The sequence below is a fragment of the Pinus tabuliformis genome, chromosome Q, assembly GCF_031772625.1.
Source record: "Pinus tabuliformis cultivar Carrire ecotype Pingquan chromosome Q, CPIR1, whole genome shotgun sequence".
Classification (NCBI taxonomy): domain Eukaryota; kingdom Viridiplantae; phylum Streptophyta; class Pinopsida; order Pinales; family Pinaceae; genus Pinus; species Pinus tabuliformis.
The window spans coordinates 835,778,596-835,796,176 of NC_142296.1; the positions used below are offsets into that span (position 1 = coordinate 835,778,596).

Here is a 17,581-nt window from a genome sequence, read left to right on the forward strand (position 1 = left end):
ATATCATTTTCCTTGCACAAATTGATCCCTGGTGCTGGACAAAAAAGCGGCCTTGCTGAATGTAATGCCAGCTTCAGAAATACAACCTTCTTATGGAGTAAAATTCAGCCTCTCGGAGAAACTGATTCGGCCCAATTGAAGAAGATGATTTTTTGAAGTGAAAACTTCTTGATAAACAGAAATATATGTATAAATATCTTATTAAAAATGAATTGACAGATGATGATTGTTACATTGGGGTTTCCTGGCTTATATATCGCCATGGGCACCCTTTGGGGAAAGGGCATGATCTTATGATCGTGCCCTTTCGTCTACTTTAACCTAAAATTAAATAATAAACCTAAGACTAACTAATTTTTTTACATAACATTGCCTTCCTCTCGAAAGAATGCTTTGTCCTCAAAGCATACGTAACAACGGATGTTGTTGACAAAATCCTTCATTTTCCCAAGAAGCTTCTTCTTCGGGTAAGTCCTTCCACTTGATCAGATATTCCTTGATAGTACGATATCAAAGCTTTCTTTCTCTAGTAGACAAATACCTTCTGGTTCTAGAATGACTCTTCCCTCATCATCTAAGGATGGAAGCGTTGTTTGCGCTATTTGATTGTTACCTAGTGCCCTTTTAAGGCAAGATACGTAGAAGACGTTGTGAACACAACTTGTCTCTGGAAGGCTTAAACCATACGCAACTTGGCTAATCTTTTTGTTGATCTGATAAGGTCCATAAAACTTTGGTGCCAATTTGTTTTTTCCTTTCTGTTTTAACTTTTAAGGATAATTGTTTGTATGGTTGGAGCTTAACAAATACCCATTCTCCAACTTCAAACTCTCTTTCGGTTCTGTTATGGTCTTCGTGTTGCTTCATACGATTCCTTGCATTATTCAAGTTTTCTTTTAATATTTGAACGATTTTTTGGGTTTCTTCTAGTTGATCTTTAACAGCAGGTAGATTTTTCTGGACAATAGCTAGATCCTTCCATTTTGGGGGTTCATACCCATATAAAGCTTGAAATGGCATCATTTTTGTTGATGTATGATAAGTGGAATCATACCACCACTCAGCAAGATGTAACCATTGAGCCCACTTATTTTGTTTTTCTGTAGTGTAGCAACGTAGGTAGGCCTCCAAATATTTATTGACAACCTCTGTTTGGCCATCTGTTTGAGGGTGATAAGCGGAACTCATATTTAGGTAGGTTCCTATATGGCTGAACAATTCCTTCCAAAAATTACCTTTGAACTTGGCATCTCTATCGCTCACAATGACTTTCGGAAAACCGTGTAACTTATATATATTTTTGCAAAATATTTCAGCGATTTCTTTTGCTGAGTATGACTTCTTTATTGCCATAAAGTGAGCATATTTGGTGAGTCTGTCGACTACTACGAAAATCTTGTCCTTGCCTTCAAATACTGGTAATCCTTCAATAAAGTCGATCGAGATTTCTTCCCATTTCTAATTTGGAATGTTTAAAGGGTGAAGTAATCCTGGTGTCATAATATTTTCACTTTTTTTCCTTTGACATGTGTCACATTCTGCTACATACTTATGAATATCACGATTCATTCCCTTCCAAAAAAGAAGGATTGACGTGCACTGTAGTAAGTCTTAAAGAATCCTACATGTCCAGCTAACGGTGAGTCATGTGATTCCTTGAGTATCTTAAACTTAAACTTGGAATTTGTATTTAGATAGATTCTTCCCTTGTACCATAGGATATCATTGTTCCACTCAAATTTTGAGTTGTTGGGAAGGTTATTGATTATTGCCGTTATTTCTGGATCCTTGGCATACTCACTTCGAATTTCGTTAAGCCACTCAGGGACAACAACCGAAATTGCAAGTAGTGTTGGTTCTTCATCTTTCCTGGATAGAGCATCTGCTACCACATTGTCTTTACCTCTTTTATGTAGTATTTCCAAGTCAAAAGCGGCAATTTTTTCAATCCATTTTTTTTGTTCTTCGGAAAGTGTTTTTTGTTGAAGGACATGCTAGAGACTATTGTGGTCTGTTCGAATAGAAAACTTAGTTCCCAAAAGATATTGCCTCCACTTAGCTAATGCGTGCATGATAGCGAGCATTTCTTTGTTGTATGTGGATTTGAGGCGTTCTCTTTTGTTGAGCTTCCTACTTTCAAAAGCTATTGGATGTCCTTGTTGCATTAATACTGCACCTATACCGAATCCGAAAGCATCACACTCAATGATAAATGCTTTAGAAAAATCTGGTGTTGCTAATACGGGAGCATTAGATATAATTTCGTTTAATTTTTCAAAACACCTTCCTGCTTCTTCATCCCATAGAAACGAATTCTTCTTTAAAAGATTTGTTAGAGGTGTAGTTATATGTGCATAGTTTTTAATAAATCTTTGGTAATATCCAGTCAAACCTAAGAACCCTCTTAGCTTGGATATATTAGCAGGTTTGGTCCATTCTTTTATAGCTTTGATTTTATTAGGGTCCACCTTTACGCTTTCATGGGATATAACGTGTCCAAGGTATTCTACTTCTTCCTTTCCGAAGCTGCATTTGGATTTTTTTTGCGTAAAATTGGTGTTCTTTAAGTAGTGTAAGAACTTTGCCCAAATGTTGCAAATGCTCCTTCCAAGTTTTACTGTAAATTAGAATATCGTCAAAGAATACTAATACAAACTTCCTAAGATGTGGACGAAATAATTAATTCATGGTTGCTTGAAACGTTGTTGGTGCATTGATTAATCCAAACGACATTACTTTAAATTCATAGTGACCTTCGTGTGTTCGGAATGTCGTTTTTGGTATGTCCTCTAATCTGATTCTAATTTGATAGTAGCCTGATCTTAAGTCCAATTTTGAGAAATACTTTGCGCCATGTAGCTCATCCAACATTTCGTCGATAAAGGGGATTGGCAACTTGTTTTTGATTGTTATTTTGTTTAATCCCCTATAATCAATGCATAGCCTGAATGAACCATCTTTTTTCCTTACCAACACCACTAGAGCAGCGTAAGGACTTTTACTTTTCGAGATGATCCCACACTTTAAGAGGTCTTGGATTAATCTCTCAATTTCTATTTTTTGGTGATGTGGGTATCAGTATGGCTTGATGTTGACAGGGTCTGATCCTGCCTTGACTTCTATTGTATGCTCAATTTCCCTATTAGGCGGCATCTTCATAGGTAGGTCTTGAAATACTTTTTCATGCTTCTGAATTAGATCTTGTATCTCTGGTGACTCTTCACTAGTCATATTTGCAGATAACATTTCTAACTAGTGACATTGTACTACATAAGCGGGTGCTCCTTTTCGAATCATCTTCATCATCTGAGATGATGATACAATTTGATTTTCTAGTGCTTGGAATCCGTGTAATTTGTACTTCTGACCTCCCCATTTGAATTTTATAAATTGTACTTGGTGGTTGGCGGCATAAGTACCTAAAGTTCGTAACCACTAGATACCTAAGACTACATCTACTCCTCCTAACGGTACCGTGAAAAACGGAGACTCTAAACTGAAGTCTTGAATCTGCAATTTAACCTTATGGCATTTCCCCACCTTTTCAATCTTCTTACCGTCAGCGACCATCACCTTCATGTTTGGTAAGGGAAATGAAAAAATATTGAGTCTCTTTGCCACGGTTGCATCTAAAAAATTGTGTGTGCTACCAGAGTCGATGAGAACCACCACGTTGTTCTTTTTTATGTGTCCTTTTAACTTTAAAGTCTGAGGTTGTGATATACCTATCATAGCTGATAATGACACTTGCAGAGTACTTTCGTCATCTAATTCTGGTGAGAATTCTGGGGTATCTTCTGTTTCTTCTATGTCAGAATCTTCACTGTTTGAATCATTGGTTGCTTCACAATTATATAGGTTTTTGGTTCTTTTCCTTTAGCACACCTATGTTTGGGGTCCCACTTCTCACCACAGCGCTTGCATTTACCCTCTTTTATCCTTTGCGTTTCCAAATTAGATTTTTCATCTTCACGACGATGTGGTGGAACATATCTTGTATTTTTTGTGTCTTCATACTGGGGTATTCTTCGTCTTGATTCTTGAATATGTTTTTTCGGATTTTGACCAAAATATTTGTTCGAATTTCTTTTTGGCTGTTTTTGCTTTTCGTCTTGCTACTTCTATTGATGAAATGTCACGCATCTCAAGTTCTACTTGTAAATGGATTTTGAGTCCCGAGACGTATGATTGAATTAGACGAGATTCTGATAACCCAGGTACTCATGTTACTAAGGTCTCCCATTCTTGAGTCTATTCATCCACACTTCCTTTTTGTCGTAATTTGATGAGTTTTGAAAAGAACTATTCTTCTTTTACACCTTGGAATCTCTTAAAGAATGCATCCTTAAATTTTCTCCAACTAATGACGTTTGTTGTTTTTTTCCACCACATATACCAATTTTATGCTTCCCCTTCCATTTTGATGGATGCGTGCTTGAGCTTTTCATCATTGTCATTGATGTCATATATCTCAAAGTATTCTTCTACTTTATTTATCCATGCAACATTGTTTTTTTCGTTTCCATCGAATTTAGGCATCTCGACTTTTGCCCTTCGTTGGTATGTTGCTAATGGTTGAGCGAAAAAGGGGTGTTGATTGGTAAAGGTATCCCAGAGTTGCTTGTTTGTAAGGGTTGCGTTACTCCCTTCATGGTGGAGTGTTGCTGATTTTTTTAGGGATTCAACTTTTTCATGAGAGTCTGCTGACTTTGTTGAATCTGATGAGATGTGCTCTTGATTCTCTTCATTTTCTTTTAGTAGTTGTGTGGGTGTACAATTCGCCTTTTTACACAGAAGTTTCATCAATGTTAAGGACTCTCTGAAGTCTACTTCTGTTTGGGCATGTTGATTTTCCATCTTTATTTCAATTCGATTTGTCATATCCTGAAGATTTTTGATATTGTCATCCTGATTTTTGATATTGTTAGCCTGCCTCTCAAGCTTGCTCTGGAATTCATCTAAACTTTTATTGACCTCATCGTGGTTGTTATTTATCTTATGCTCCACGTCAACCAATTTTTTTTTAAAATCCACCATTGTCATGGTCGACATTGAGCGAGTTTGTGGGGGCGTGTATTTATTTCCCAGCTTAAAATTTTAATAATAATTTTTATTTAATTAATTAAATTATATGTATTATATATAATATATAATATAACTTTATATATATATAGTTATATATATATATATATATATATATATATATAACGTTAACTATATATATATTTTTCACGTTATATATAAATTTATATAGCTTTGCTAACCGTCACGTCTGCTGGTGGGGTCACCTCCGGTAGCAAATAACGCTTCAGCAGACCGTTCAATAGAACCCTTGTAGCAGATACACTTTGAGCTCCCGCAGAGGTTATTCCCCACAGCCACAGGTCACCCGCACGGAACCACCGCAGAGATTTATTCCGCGCAGCCGCAGGTCCACCACACGGAACCACCGCAGCTGGGTTTGTATGAGGTTTTGGTCACCGAGAGCCAAGTGGCGGAACTGAGACCGTGTGAGAAAAGAATGACGAACAACGGAAGTTTAAATAGCAACGAAGATAGGGACGTGGGTACGGACAGGGATGTAGATGCGTGTGCAACAACTAGTGTACGGAATGGATAGCGGCAGAGTGCGGACAATGTTGGAATGGACGGGTATGGGTGGAGAATGGTATGACGGAAGAGGAATTGGCATGAGAAGCAGAGCTAAAAAACGAGCACAGCGGAAGTGGGGGATAACAAACCCGCTCTAATACCAGATGAAGTGAAAACTTCTTGATAAACAGAAATATATGTATAAATCTCTTATTAAAAATGAATTGACAGATGATGATTGTTACATTGGGGTTTCCTGGCTTATATATCGCCATGGGCACCCTTTGGGGAAAGGGCATGATCTTATGATTGTGCCCTTTCGTCTACTTTAACCTAAAATTAAATAATAAACCTAAGACTAACTAATTTTTTTACATAACATTTTTGGCCCTTGGTGATGGTATAATCCTGCAACCAAATTAAAACCCCTACGCTGGAACCTACCACAAACAATGAGGATTTGATCTCTGCAATAATCACGGTGGAAGATCTGAAATGATCTTCCCTATGAGCTAACTAGGGTGGCACTCAAAGTCCACCGAAATTAGCTATTAAGTTTCTCTTGAAACTCTTGAAACTCACTTGAGCTTCTTCACAATGTCAAATAGAAATGATAGAATAGAATCCCCTTCAAATGAGTTCAATCCTCTATTTACAATTCTTCCTTGAGCCTCCTCCTAGCTTCTAGATTTTCCTTTTCCCCATTATTTTATTGGTGGGGCCCATTTTCCACTAGGAGATTTTGCTGTCATTTTGAATAAAATATTAATTTGCATCCTTTTTCAATAAAATATTAATTTGCCGCCATTCTCCAATAAAATAATAATTTCGCTTTTTGCCGCCATTCTCCATTAAAATAATATTTTCCCTTCCTTCTCCAATTAAATATTATTTTTCTGTCATCCCATTAAAATAATAATTTCTCCCTTCTCTCACAAAAATAATATTTTCCCCTTTTTAATATTATCCAATAATTTGCAAAACTCCTAAGTGATTTTCGCATGCCCAAAAATTGGGGACATTACAAGCCTCATGACGTGCCACATATTGTTGGAATTGACATGACGAGAATTATCCAATGAGGGTAATCTTGACCCGAAAAAACTTGATTTGCCTTGTCATCTTTGTCATCAAGGTGGGGTTTCTTCTAGCGCTGCTTGGGTTGACATCAATGACAACCATATTTGAACAGATAGAATTCAGCCTACCACAATTAATTTGGTTTCCTAAAGATGAATTCGGCCTGCCCCCAAAAAAAAAAACCTGGAACTGCTGCAATGGAGAAGTTGGTTGTATCTCCAAGCTCAACAATCTTTGGCAAAATCAGTCTTCTTTTTCTCGTTAAATCCCTATGAAGAATGTAATTGATTCTTCCTTCAGATCGGCTAGAGTGGATAAGTGTCATCACTGAAACCGATCTTAACCAGCTAGGGTGAATTAATCCCACCACAGAAACTGATTTACCTGAGGGTTTCACTCCTGCACATCAAGCTACACAAGCTCTCCAAATCAAATTCACAAACTAGATCATACCCTTCGTGAGCTCTATTTTTCTTTCTATAATTTTATCATTGGAATACCATGGATCATAAAATAACACCCCTTTTTGATTTAATTACTCAACATCACCTTAGAAATGACGTTAAATAATTAAATTAAGTGATCGCCTTCTTCCGACTATAGCCTATGGGGATCAAATAGGCTACTAAGCCGACCCTGGTAGTCAATTACTCGAAAAGGGACATGACAATTTTGTTGATAATAATTCTCACTAAGTTAGGTAGGGGGCACCTAGCTAACCACATGCATCTTATTGTTGAGGAAATTATGATTCGGACATTGTGGATGGGAACTCCACATCTCATACTATGCAAGTAATTCTCCAAGATACAGATCTCCATGGAGATAAGTGATATGCTAACTATCTCTCTTTTCTTTGTGTTTTGTTTTAGGTGTAGAAAGTTGGGCACTGATCTGATAAACATGTTTGAACCGATGTATGCCAATATTATGGATAATGGTGGTTACATACTTTTTTTCTTCTAGATGCTCATGTTAGGAGGCCTTGATAAACAATCAACAATTAAATGACCACTATGTACTGAAGGATGTATTTACATACAACTCATATCAACATCCAATAACATTTAATTGGCATTCATAAAAGATATAACTCTAATATGAACAAAAAAAATGTTTTTGATATATTTGGGTTTACTTTTGGTTTCAAGCATTAAAGACATATTGCATGCCTATATACTAGAATTAGTGGTGTATTTTATGAGGCTTGGATGAGAAATTGATTGTTTGGTTATCTGCATGCTAAGTTGTTTGTAGATTCCTATGATCTATGAACTCTTCAACTGCTTAGATATGTTATTTTGCTACCAGAAGGGAGAAATCATCATTTTTCTTTTTAGCCCCAAATTTATATCGTTTCTGTATCCTTAAAAATACATAGAGTGTATTTCCGATTGAGATACTGTCTAGAAACCAACCAAACATAAAGGTTCCAAAATTATAAAACTAATGAGCTAACCTGCAATGCTAGTGCCTCCATAGTACACATTGGTTATATCCACTTCAGGATATACGTCTTTGCCAAAAACATTTTCACAGAGATCCAGATGGTACCTAAAATAAAAAGCATAAAAACAATTAAAATTTAGACTCCAATAAAAAATTCATCAGCAGAGACAAATCGACAAACAAACCATATACTTAAGATGCACTTATGAAAAATATGAAGCACTTCAGGTGAGTTTAGACAGTATTGCAATCTGCATAGACAAATAAGGATAACTCTGGCCAGATGTCTCTACCAGTTGTGCCAACAACAAGTTGATGTTATGGTTTGTTACATCTGAATTGTTGTGAATTATTCCCATGGTTTTGTACTAGAATATTCATGCCTGTTTTGTTGGGTACATAATTATGGATTTTAGTATTTTTTAGTGGTATCAACATGTGAAATAGGCATGAATGCTTTTGCAGAAAGTTCTGATTTCATTTTTCTGCTTGACATATGAAGCCACTGAATTGTTGCTATTGTTCAAAATGGAATCTTGTAAGAGACACAAGTCTAGATTACAGAGAGTGAAATATTCCAGATAAAGATACGAGATGAATGATATCAATGAGAAGAGTACTATACGTTTTATTAGTGCAGATCATGTGGCACTTGCCAATGAGCTTACCTATAGCCAACCTATACATTTAATCATACTTACACTATTCTAGTCTAGCCTAGGTAATAAACTTGTGTTCATTACATGTCAAATTCCAATTACAAAACCATATCTTGTAGAGGAACAAGAATATTTGAAACAGATGTTGTGTGCTTATGTGTTCTGTAGAGATTACCCATAAACGGCAGCCAAGGCCCAAAACCTTATTGATGACAAAGTTTTGTGTAACAACCAAAAGTCGTATACGCAGCGGAAATATTTACAATACTTCGTAGACAAAGACATCCATTGTAGGACAGTAATTGTAAATTGTATATTGAATAAAAGAATTGATGTAGGATGAGTACAATTGAGAATGAGGGTCTTGTATATTTAGTCAGGTAAGTACCCTTTCACGAACAGGCATGTTTCTAAGACATGCCTTTTCATTATTAACTAACTAGCTATTAGTTAATTTACTTATTATTTATTATTATATTTATATTATTATGATTATTATTTATTATCTATTTTTACATAATTTATGTTCATAACATTGCCTTCTCCTTCAAAAAACATTGTCCTCAAAGCTTACTGATAAAGAATCGGATCTCTTCTATCTTTCGGAATATCTTCTTGTTTCTGAGCTTTTATCTTTGTTGATACAAGACGATATGATGTTTTGAGCGATAGACAGAATTGTCGTACTGAAAACAGATCGGACCATCCTAGATTAATCTTCTAGGGAATCTTCTGATCCTTGGAGATGTGTGGTGAATAGTTATCGTATGACCGGATTGAGCTCACTTCAATATTCTTCAGAACATAAGTTTGTTTATGTTCTGCGTGATATAGATTTGTAGATTGATTAAGGTGTCTACTCTTGTGATTCGGATGTAGATAAGGAATTTTTCTTGTTTGAACTTCCTTAAACGTTTTTATGGCAGTTTCCTAATTTCCATTAGGCATTGTTGTTGTTGACTTAACTACTGAATCCTTATTTGGGGTGTCCTCTATTTGAACGACAACCTCTGAGTACGTTTTTACTTCAATAGGGTTTGGATTTGCCTGAATTGCGAGATTAGTGGTATTGATGTTTGTTTCTTCAGTTTGGACTGCTACATCTGGAGATTTTGATGCTTCCTTTGTGACAAGTTCTTTGAATCTATTCATCAATAATTTATTTTCGTCCTTAAGTTTTTTAATCTGTTTGAGCAGATTTTGATTATGGTTTCTGAGACGTAAGCATTCCTCATTCTTTGAGTCAACTTTATTTTGGCCTTCACGCTTCTCGTTTTCTAAACACTTGATTTGTTCTACTAATGTTTGGTTAAGGCTCTTTAAACGTAAATTTTCTTCTTCTTGTTCTAATAAACGCTCCTTGAGTTCCTTCTTTGATGCTTTAGCTTTCTTGACTTGTTCGAGTAGTTTTTCTTGGTGATCTCTGAGGCACGAAATTTCTGTCTTTGCTACAGATGACTTCTTCAAGCTCTTTTTGCTTCTTTGATATAGTTTTTTTGTTATCTTGAAACATCAAGTCTATGTTGAATTGGGGTAGCATCGGATGTGCTCTAGCCATGAAAATTGGTGGAGATGCTAAAGCACATGAGATCCCCAAGACCCAGAAATGGTTTGGACAGATTGTACTCGGTTTGGGAGATATTAAAATAATTAATATTTTTAATGGAGTTCTTAAGCCTAAACTTAGGAAAAATAAAATATTAATGGGTATTAATATAAAACTGGGTTAGAAGGTTCCAAAAGTCATGGATCAAGCCAAATCTAATGTTAGCCGTTGATTAGAGATTTAATCTTGGTCATTGATGGACCAACGAGAAAAGTATAAGAAGAGGCTTGAGGGTCAGTTGGAGAATACACCAGGGTGATCAGTCATTCATTTTGTTAGAGCGGGGTTGCTAAGAAAAGATGAATCAGTGATCAGCAGCGAGGGGCAGTGAGTACGAGGCAGAGAGGCAGGGACAATACTGGGAGACTAGCACAAAAGCAGAGAGAGCGAGAGCAGCAGTCAGTCCAGGCTATGTACAGCCCAGCAAAGGCAGCGCAGAGCCCAGCAGAGGCAGCGCCATCCACGCAGAGGGTAGAGGGAGTGACGCAGAGGCTCCCAGACGCTGCGCAGTGCCTCAGAGAGCTGATGCAGAGGGTCAGAGGGCTAACGCAGGTCAGCAGGAGGCTGACGCAGAGGCCAGAAGGGCCAGCGCTGAGCTTTGGTTGCGCCGGAGAGGGTTTCGTGAGACAAGTTTTCTAAATACCTATTTCCAGATATAGAGGTATTGATGCCGTGTATTTTTTCTCTGTCGGGTGAGCCAGTTAGGCACCCAATTGTACTTGGATAGACTGCATAATAATATAACCCTCTGAATAGTTGCATCAGTTTTACCACATTGGGTTTTTCCAGGGACATTGGTCCAAAAAAACGGTGTCACTTGTGTGCTTGTTTTCTTTCAGTTGATGATCTGTAGATGTTGTGATTGTATTGTGTTTATTTCAATATTTAAATGTATTAAATAACTTGTTCGAATTTAAACAAATAGAAGAAATAGACCAACAGAATACAGATTAATTTTCTAACAAATAGACTTAGAAAATTCAACAGTGTGAGATATCCTTAAGGTCTTTTTAATGAAGATTTTATTAATTTTGATTTACTTGTTATGTCTCGAAACATGACCATCTTCCCTTTATAAGGAAACGTCGAAACTTGTTTCTCTATGTTTAACATGAATGTACCCAAATCCTTAAACCAGGGTTGACCGAATATGATGTCAGTCTTTTTATCCGTCCTTACAACATGAAATTGAGATATGTACTCATAATGACCTATTGTCACTTGTAGATCACTAATTTTATACTCTTTTTGGTCAAAAATAATTTTCTTTGCACCAATGCTTAGCTCTGGAATTAATAGCCGATTTGCCAAGTTGATGTTGATATAATTTGTATCGTTGCTTGGGTTGATGGAGACATTAACTTCTCTTCCTTGGATACTTCCTTTTAATGTAATTACTCCGTGATCTGTAACTGAAAGACCATTATAGGAAAACCTTTCTTCTTTCGTCATTTTAGAATTGAGCTCCATCAATTTTTTTTCAATGATTGATCCCATTTTGTTTTGTCGAGATAACTTTAGGTATATATTTAAAGTTCCTTTGGACTTTGTACTTCAAGCCTCCTTTAAAAGTGTCTTTTTAATATTTTTTTTTATAATTCTTCAAAACTCTTTTAATTGAATTTCCTATTATCCTTAATATTTCAAAACTCCTTTATATTCTTTTTATATATTTCTTCTTACACTTTTTTCCTTTTGTACTTTAAAACTACGTCAGCCTCCTGCTGCTTTGCGTCAACCTCAGAACCCTCTGCGTCAACCCTCTGAGGCACTACACAGCCTCTGGGACCCTCTACGTCAGTCTTGCAGCCTTCTACGAGGATGACACAGGCCCTCTGGCCTCTGTGCTGTCTTTGTTGGGCTCTGCATGGCCTTCTCTGATTGCTGCTTCTTGCTCTCTACCTCTGCGGTGGTCTCTCGACACTATCTTTGCCTCTCTGTCCAGTACTCACTTCCCCTTTCTGCTAATCACCGATTCGACTTTGCTTCGCAACCCCGCTCTAGCAAATCGAATGACTCATCACTCTGGTGTTTTCTTCAACTGAACCTCAAGCCTCCTCTTATACTTTTCATGTTGGTCCTTCAACAGCAGAGATTAAATCTCTAATCAACGGCTAAGATTAGATTTGGCTTGATCCATGACTTTTGGAACCTTCTAACCCAGTTTTATATAATATCCATTAATATTTTATTTTTCCTAAGTTTAAGCTTAGGAACTCCATTAAAAATATTAATTATTTAATATCTCCCAAATCAGGTACAATCTGTCCAAACCATTTATGGGTCTTGGAGATCTCATGCGCTTTGGCCTCTCCACCAATTTTCATGGCTAGAGCACATCTGATGCTACCCCAAATCAACACAACGGTCCCTGACGAATTAGCGATGGAGAAACTCCCCTCTTTGGGGTATAATATAAAATATATGTCCACTTATGTGTTTTTGACTCGGTTAATGTTCTCTATGTAAAAAGTAAAACTTATCATTCGCATAAAGAGTTTGTATTCCTTTTGTTTTTCTTTTACCTTGATAATACCATGGGTAATTACCATGGGTTGCTAAAACCATGGGCTTGTAAACCACTTAATAAAGAATCAAGATAATATTATATGCTCTTCCTTCACTTACATATAGTTTTAAAGATATTTAGAAAGATTCCCTCTTAACTTTATCATGCACTTTTCATCAATAATGTAGAACCTTTTTATATATATGAATGTTCTTCAAATTTTACACCAGAGTATATATATCTTCTTTTTTAATAGTATATTTTTATATGATTTTTTTCTTTAATATATATATATTATCTTTGTATGTACTTTTTTTTTCTTTGACTATCTTCTTTTTTCCTTTATTTTTTTTTTGTTTAATGGCCAACGGCCTCTGACAAATTAGTGACGGAGAAACTCCCAAAAGTGTAGCGAAACACTTCAATCTCAACGACAACATTGTTGACGAAACCTGGATGGCCAAGGACCTGGATCAGTGAGCGTGACTCTGTGTAGCGATGGAGTGGCCAAAGGATTGAACTGCTCTGATACCAATGTAACGACCAAAAGTCGTATACACAATGGAAATATTTAAAATACTTCGTAGACAAAGAGATTCATTGTAGGACAATAATTGTAAATTGTATATTGAATAAAAGAATTGATGTAGGATGAGTACAATTGAGAATGAGGGTCTTGTATATAGTCAAGCCTTTCACGAACAAGCATGTCTCTAAGATATGCCTTTTCATTATTAACTAACTAACCATTAGTTAATTTACTTATTATTTATTATTATATTTATAGGATTATGATTATTATTTATTATCTATTTTTATATAATTTATGTTCATAACATTTTGGCCTTTTACAAAGTTCTTGTTCATCATGAATAGCTTGGGAGATCCCTATTGATCTTCACCTTGGATACTCTCTTTCTTGCTCACACGTGCAACTTGAGGATGATATTTTCTATTTTTGACATGGGTCAACCTCCTTGGAAGGAAAAAGATTGGAACATTAGGTTCTCACAATGAATTCAACCTCTTCCTTTGACTCTTTTATATAGTAGTTTGTACATGTGGCATAGCCAGCAATATTTTAATATTTCTTTCCTGTTATTTAAAAAATATTGTAATATTTTATTCAAATAGGTTCTAGCTCTCTTATCTATTTAAAGAGAGCCCCTCTTATAATAATGGTTGTTGATAGTTTGAATAACCACTAGTATTCTGTTGTATTGGCTTTGGAGCTCAGACCTATGTATTGAAACTCAAATTGTTGAATACAATGGAAAGAACCTCTTCTATCAACTCTAACTTATTGTGGGGAGCATAGTCTGAGTATTAGTGCTCTTGGTTATGAGCTTTCTATTGATGGTTTACAACCTCTTTAAAATTTCTACTGTTATTAGTAGCTGGAAATTTTGAGTACAATCAATTTTCATGGATAGGAATACTTTTAATCCAAGTATTTTCAATTGTCGACATTCTCTTCTAAGGGCTTGATCTTCTTCATTAGAGTAAATAGAAGGTTCTGGAATTCACATTGTAGCAGTAAATTAGTGACTGTACCATGCTTCATATTGCTACTAACAGCACTAGAACAAGTGAAATAAGCACTATAAAACATTGACTTTTGAGACTCTGGAATCACTGCTTCCCGTGCTCAAAAAATTATGAGATTTCAGCGCCTTGCTCCTTCGCCTAAACCCAGAAAAACCCACAAAAGAATTGGCCAAATGTTAACCTCGGAATTTTGGCCCAAATTCCCCTTAGCTCCTCTCGTTGCTGGCTAAGTTGGGACACCTGTTTGGCCCCTTAGATCTGCCCAGAAAATTCTATAAAATTAGGAGTGTGATCCTTGCCCAAAAGCCAGAAAAACCCAGAAAGGGTTTCACTAGGTTCCAACCTTCAAAAATTGACCTTTCACAACTTGGCCCTCCTCCAATTTCGAATTTTGTTGTTGTGACCGATCCTGTCAATCTCTTCTCTCTCAACTCTAGCAATCCTCCTCAAATGGCCCTCCAAGCGATCTCCTACTTCTCCCGGCCAGCTCCAACTCTACAATTCCTCCCTCCACCTCCCACGTGAGCCTAGTGATGCTCTTTGCACAGGCCCCGGTTAACTGTAAATCGAACTACTAGGATGTTGGCTCTGCTAGCTCCAAAACTCACAAGAAAGGCTGGCCCTTTGTTGCTCTCCCAATCCTCTAACTCTCCCGGCAAATACTTGGTCATTGATAGCTCCAAACTCCCCTTGCGTATTCTCCAACTAGCTGGAAATACGCACTCCCTGTTGTGGCTGAATGGTAATGTTGTAACACACTCCCAAAACTCCTGAAATACTTATGGAACTGTCTCTCTAGGGCGGGCACGGATGGTCCCCCGAAGTAGAGGTTGAATCTCCCGCTTGAGAGATTCATGGCTAAACAGCGAGTTGACTCAACTAAATAGCAGAGTGAACAGTCAAGTAATTTTGATTGCAAGGTGTAAGAATGAATCCAAATGAGGGCTCTCTCTTCCTTTTATCTTTGTGGGTTTTCCTTGCCTCATGTGGGCCCCTCCATGCAGCACTTTGAATTCCCTCCAAGCCATTCGAATGGCCTAGTTCAAATTCCCACGTGGGTGGCCCCCACCTTCCACTAACAACCAAATTAAGTCGAATTTCCTCCTAAGTCCCTGAGTCGAAAATGTTGGGTTCTTTCCCGTAGCCAAAATTGTGCAAAAATGTGTGGAAACACCCTGTTACAAATGTGTTTGAGAAGGGACATGACAGTCCTCCCATCCCAAATGTTGCGTGCCCTCAAGCAACCTCAAAGTTGGTTGCTCCAAAATGTGTTCACCCTCCTAGGTGGCATCCTCATCCGACAAGCTCCTCCACTGTACCAAAAATCAAGTGTCCTCAAGTAATGCTTGAGCAAAGCATACTCTCTAACTATTGCTCCCCACTGTCACTGCAAAATGTGCCAAGGTCCCAGATGTGCCACTAGATCATGCCTAACCTTTGCACTGTCCTGATATGAAAGAATCCTTCAATACTAGGATCCCAAGCAATCTTGTCCAACATGAAGCTCCCCTCACTCCACTCATTATCCTGCCCAGTGCAAGTACCAAAAGTCTCCTGCTCCATCAGTGACTCACTAAAGGCCAATGGAAGATCTGTATGATCTCCCCCTGTAGTAGCCAGTGCATCCCTAAAGGTTATTAAGATGTGAAGAGTTGTGGTGCCCCAGTTCCCTGCTAGTCCCATAGTGGTGCCACCATGCTGACGTTGCGCTACTCTGACTATGACATACACCCCATCGTCCGCAAACAGTATCCTCCCCTCTTGAGGCCTAGTGGAGAAGAATCTATGAGAGTCAAGCTCATCACGCTCGAGCATCTCCATGATGCCAATATCTACCCCTCCACTGCCAATCTCAACTCTGAGACATAACAGGACAAATTTGCCTCACCATGTAGTGGGGGTTTCAATGATCCTCCATGTGTCAAACCCAAAGTGAACTGGATCATCCTCTACCATGACCTTGCTCGTCACAAAGTGGAGTGATTTGCCCGCCAACCAGATCCCCAGATTCCCCAAACATATGGGCAGCTTATAACTCCCACTCCTCACATGATGTCGCTACGTAACATCGTTACCAGCTAGAACCCATCTAGCCCTCATCTCCAATCCCTGTATCTATTCCCTAGGTGGACCCCAAATATAAGGAGCAGGTCTCATGCCTGTGAACTTCCCTGCTCCTGCCAAGCCACGCAGTGAAATCCGCTATCCCAACTCCTGATGATACACCTCGACACTGCTCGAAGTTTAGGTACCCTCCTATAGATGAAGTCTACCATCCACCATCCCTCAAGTGTGATCTCAAGGGTGGAATATATGCTACCTCGACTATCAACCACGCCATCCCTAAGCCTGTATCCGACAGCTCGTGCACCTACCAAGGGTCTCAACTGAAGAGTCTCCTCCCGACTCATGGCACACGATGTCTCATCCAACTGTCTAGGGTGAGCCTCCCATACCCTGTTGCCTGAATGGAGAGTGTCAAGGGGAAACAACCAAACACTCTGTGACTATAAGCAACATTGGAGGATGATGGGCGGGTATGTCCCAAATGGTATGATCAAAATTCTGCCAGAATGCCCAAGAGTGATCCTACAGATGACACTCTCTCTGCCTCGCATCTGCTGATAACTCCCTCGAAGCCCTCTCTCCACTAAGCACGGTGTCCCCAAATGCTCAACAACGTCCTCATCGATCCTAGGTGAGTTGCATCTAATGGTACACCTAATGCCCCTATCCATATGCCTCCTTGGAGGCAACACCCCAAGATCTCGTTGCGGCGCACCATGCGTCACTGCACACCACCAAGCAACATTGCATTCCTCGACATGCCACTGTATGCCGCAACCTGTCCTTGTACACCAATGGATACCCCCGACAACTGTTATGCCATCCTATACTGTTCAATGGCCCGTTTGTGTCACTGCACCAGTGACTCGCCGCGTCTACTCAATGCGATGTGAGGCACTCCCACTCCACAACACAGTCCAACATACTACATCACACCACCATGCATCTCCATGCCCACCTATAGACCACTGCTCAACGCTAGATGCTCCCACAGATCCCTGGATGTGATGGCCTAGAGGTATGTCTCTACGTGTTAGGCCACACCTAATCAGTATCATCACCTCCACCATC

General features: G+C 38.3%; 1 protein-coding gene across 2 annotated transcripts in view; it reads right to left on the reverse strand.

Moving 5' to 3' along the window:
- LOC149222193 (putative serine protease EDA2) overlaps positions 1 to 17,581 on the reverse strand; it is a 467,080-nt gene that overhangs the window by 84,372 nt on the left and 365,127 nt on the right. For both annotated transcript variants that reach the window (XM_089385308.1, XM_089385307.1), the window contains one exon: positions 8,132 to 8,226. In XM_089385308.1, the coding sequence (XP_089241434.1) occupies positions 8,132 to 8,226 (95 nt within the window). The remainder of the gene's footprint in view (positions 1 to 8,131; positions 8,227 to 17,581) is intronic.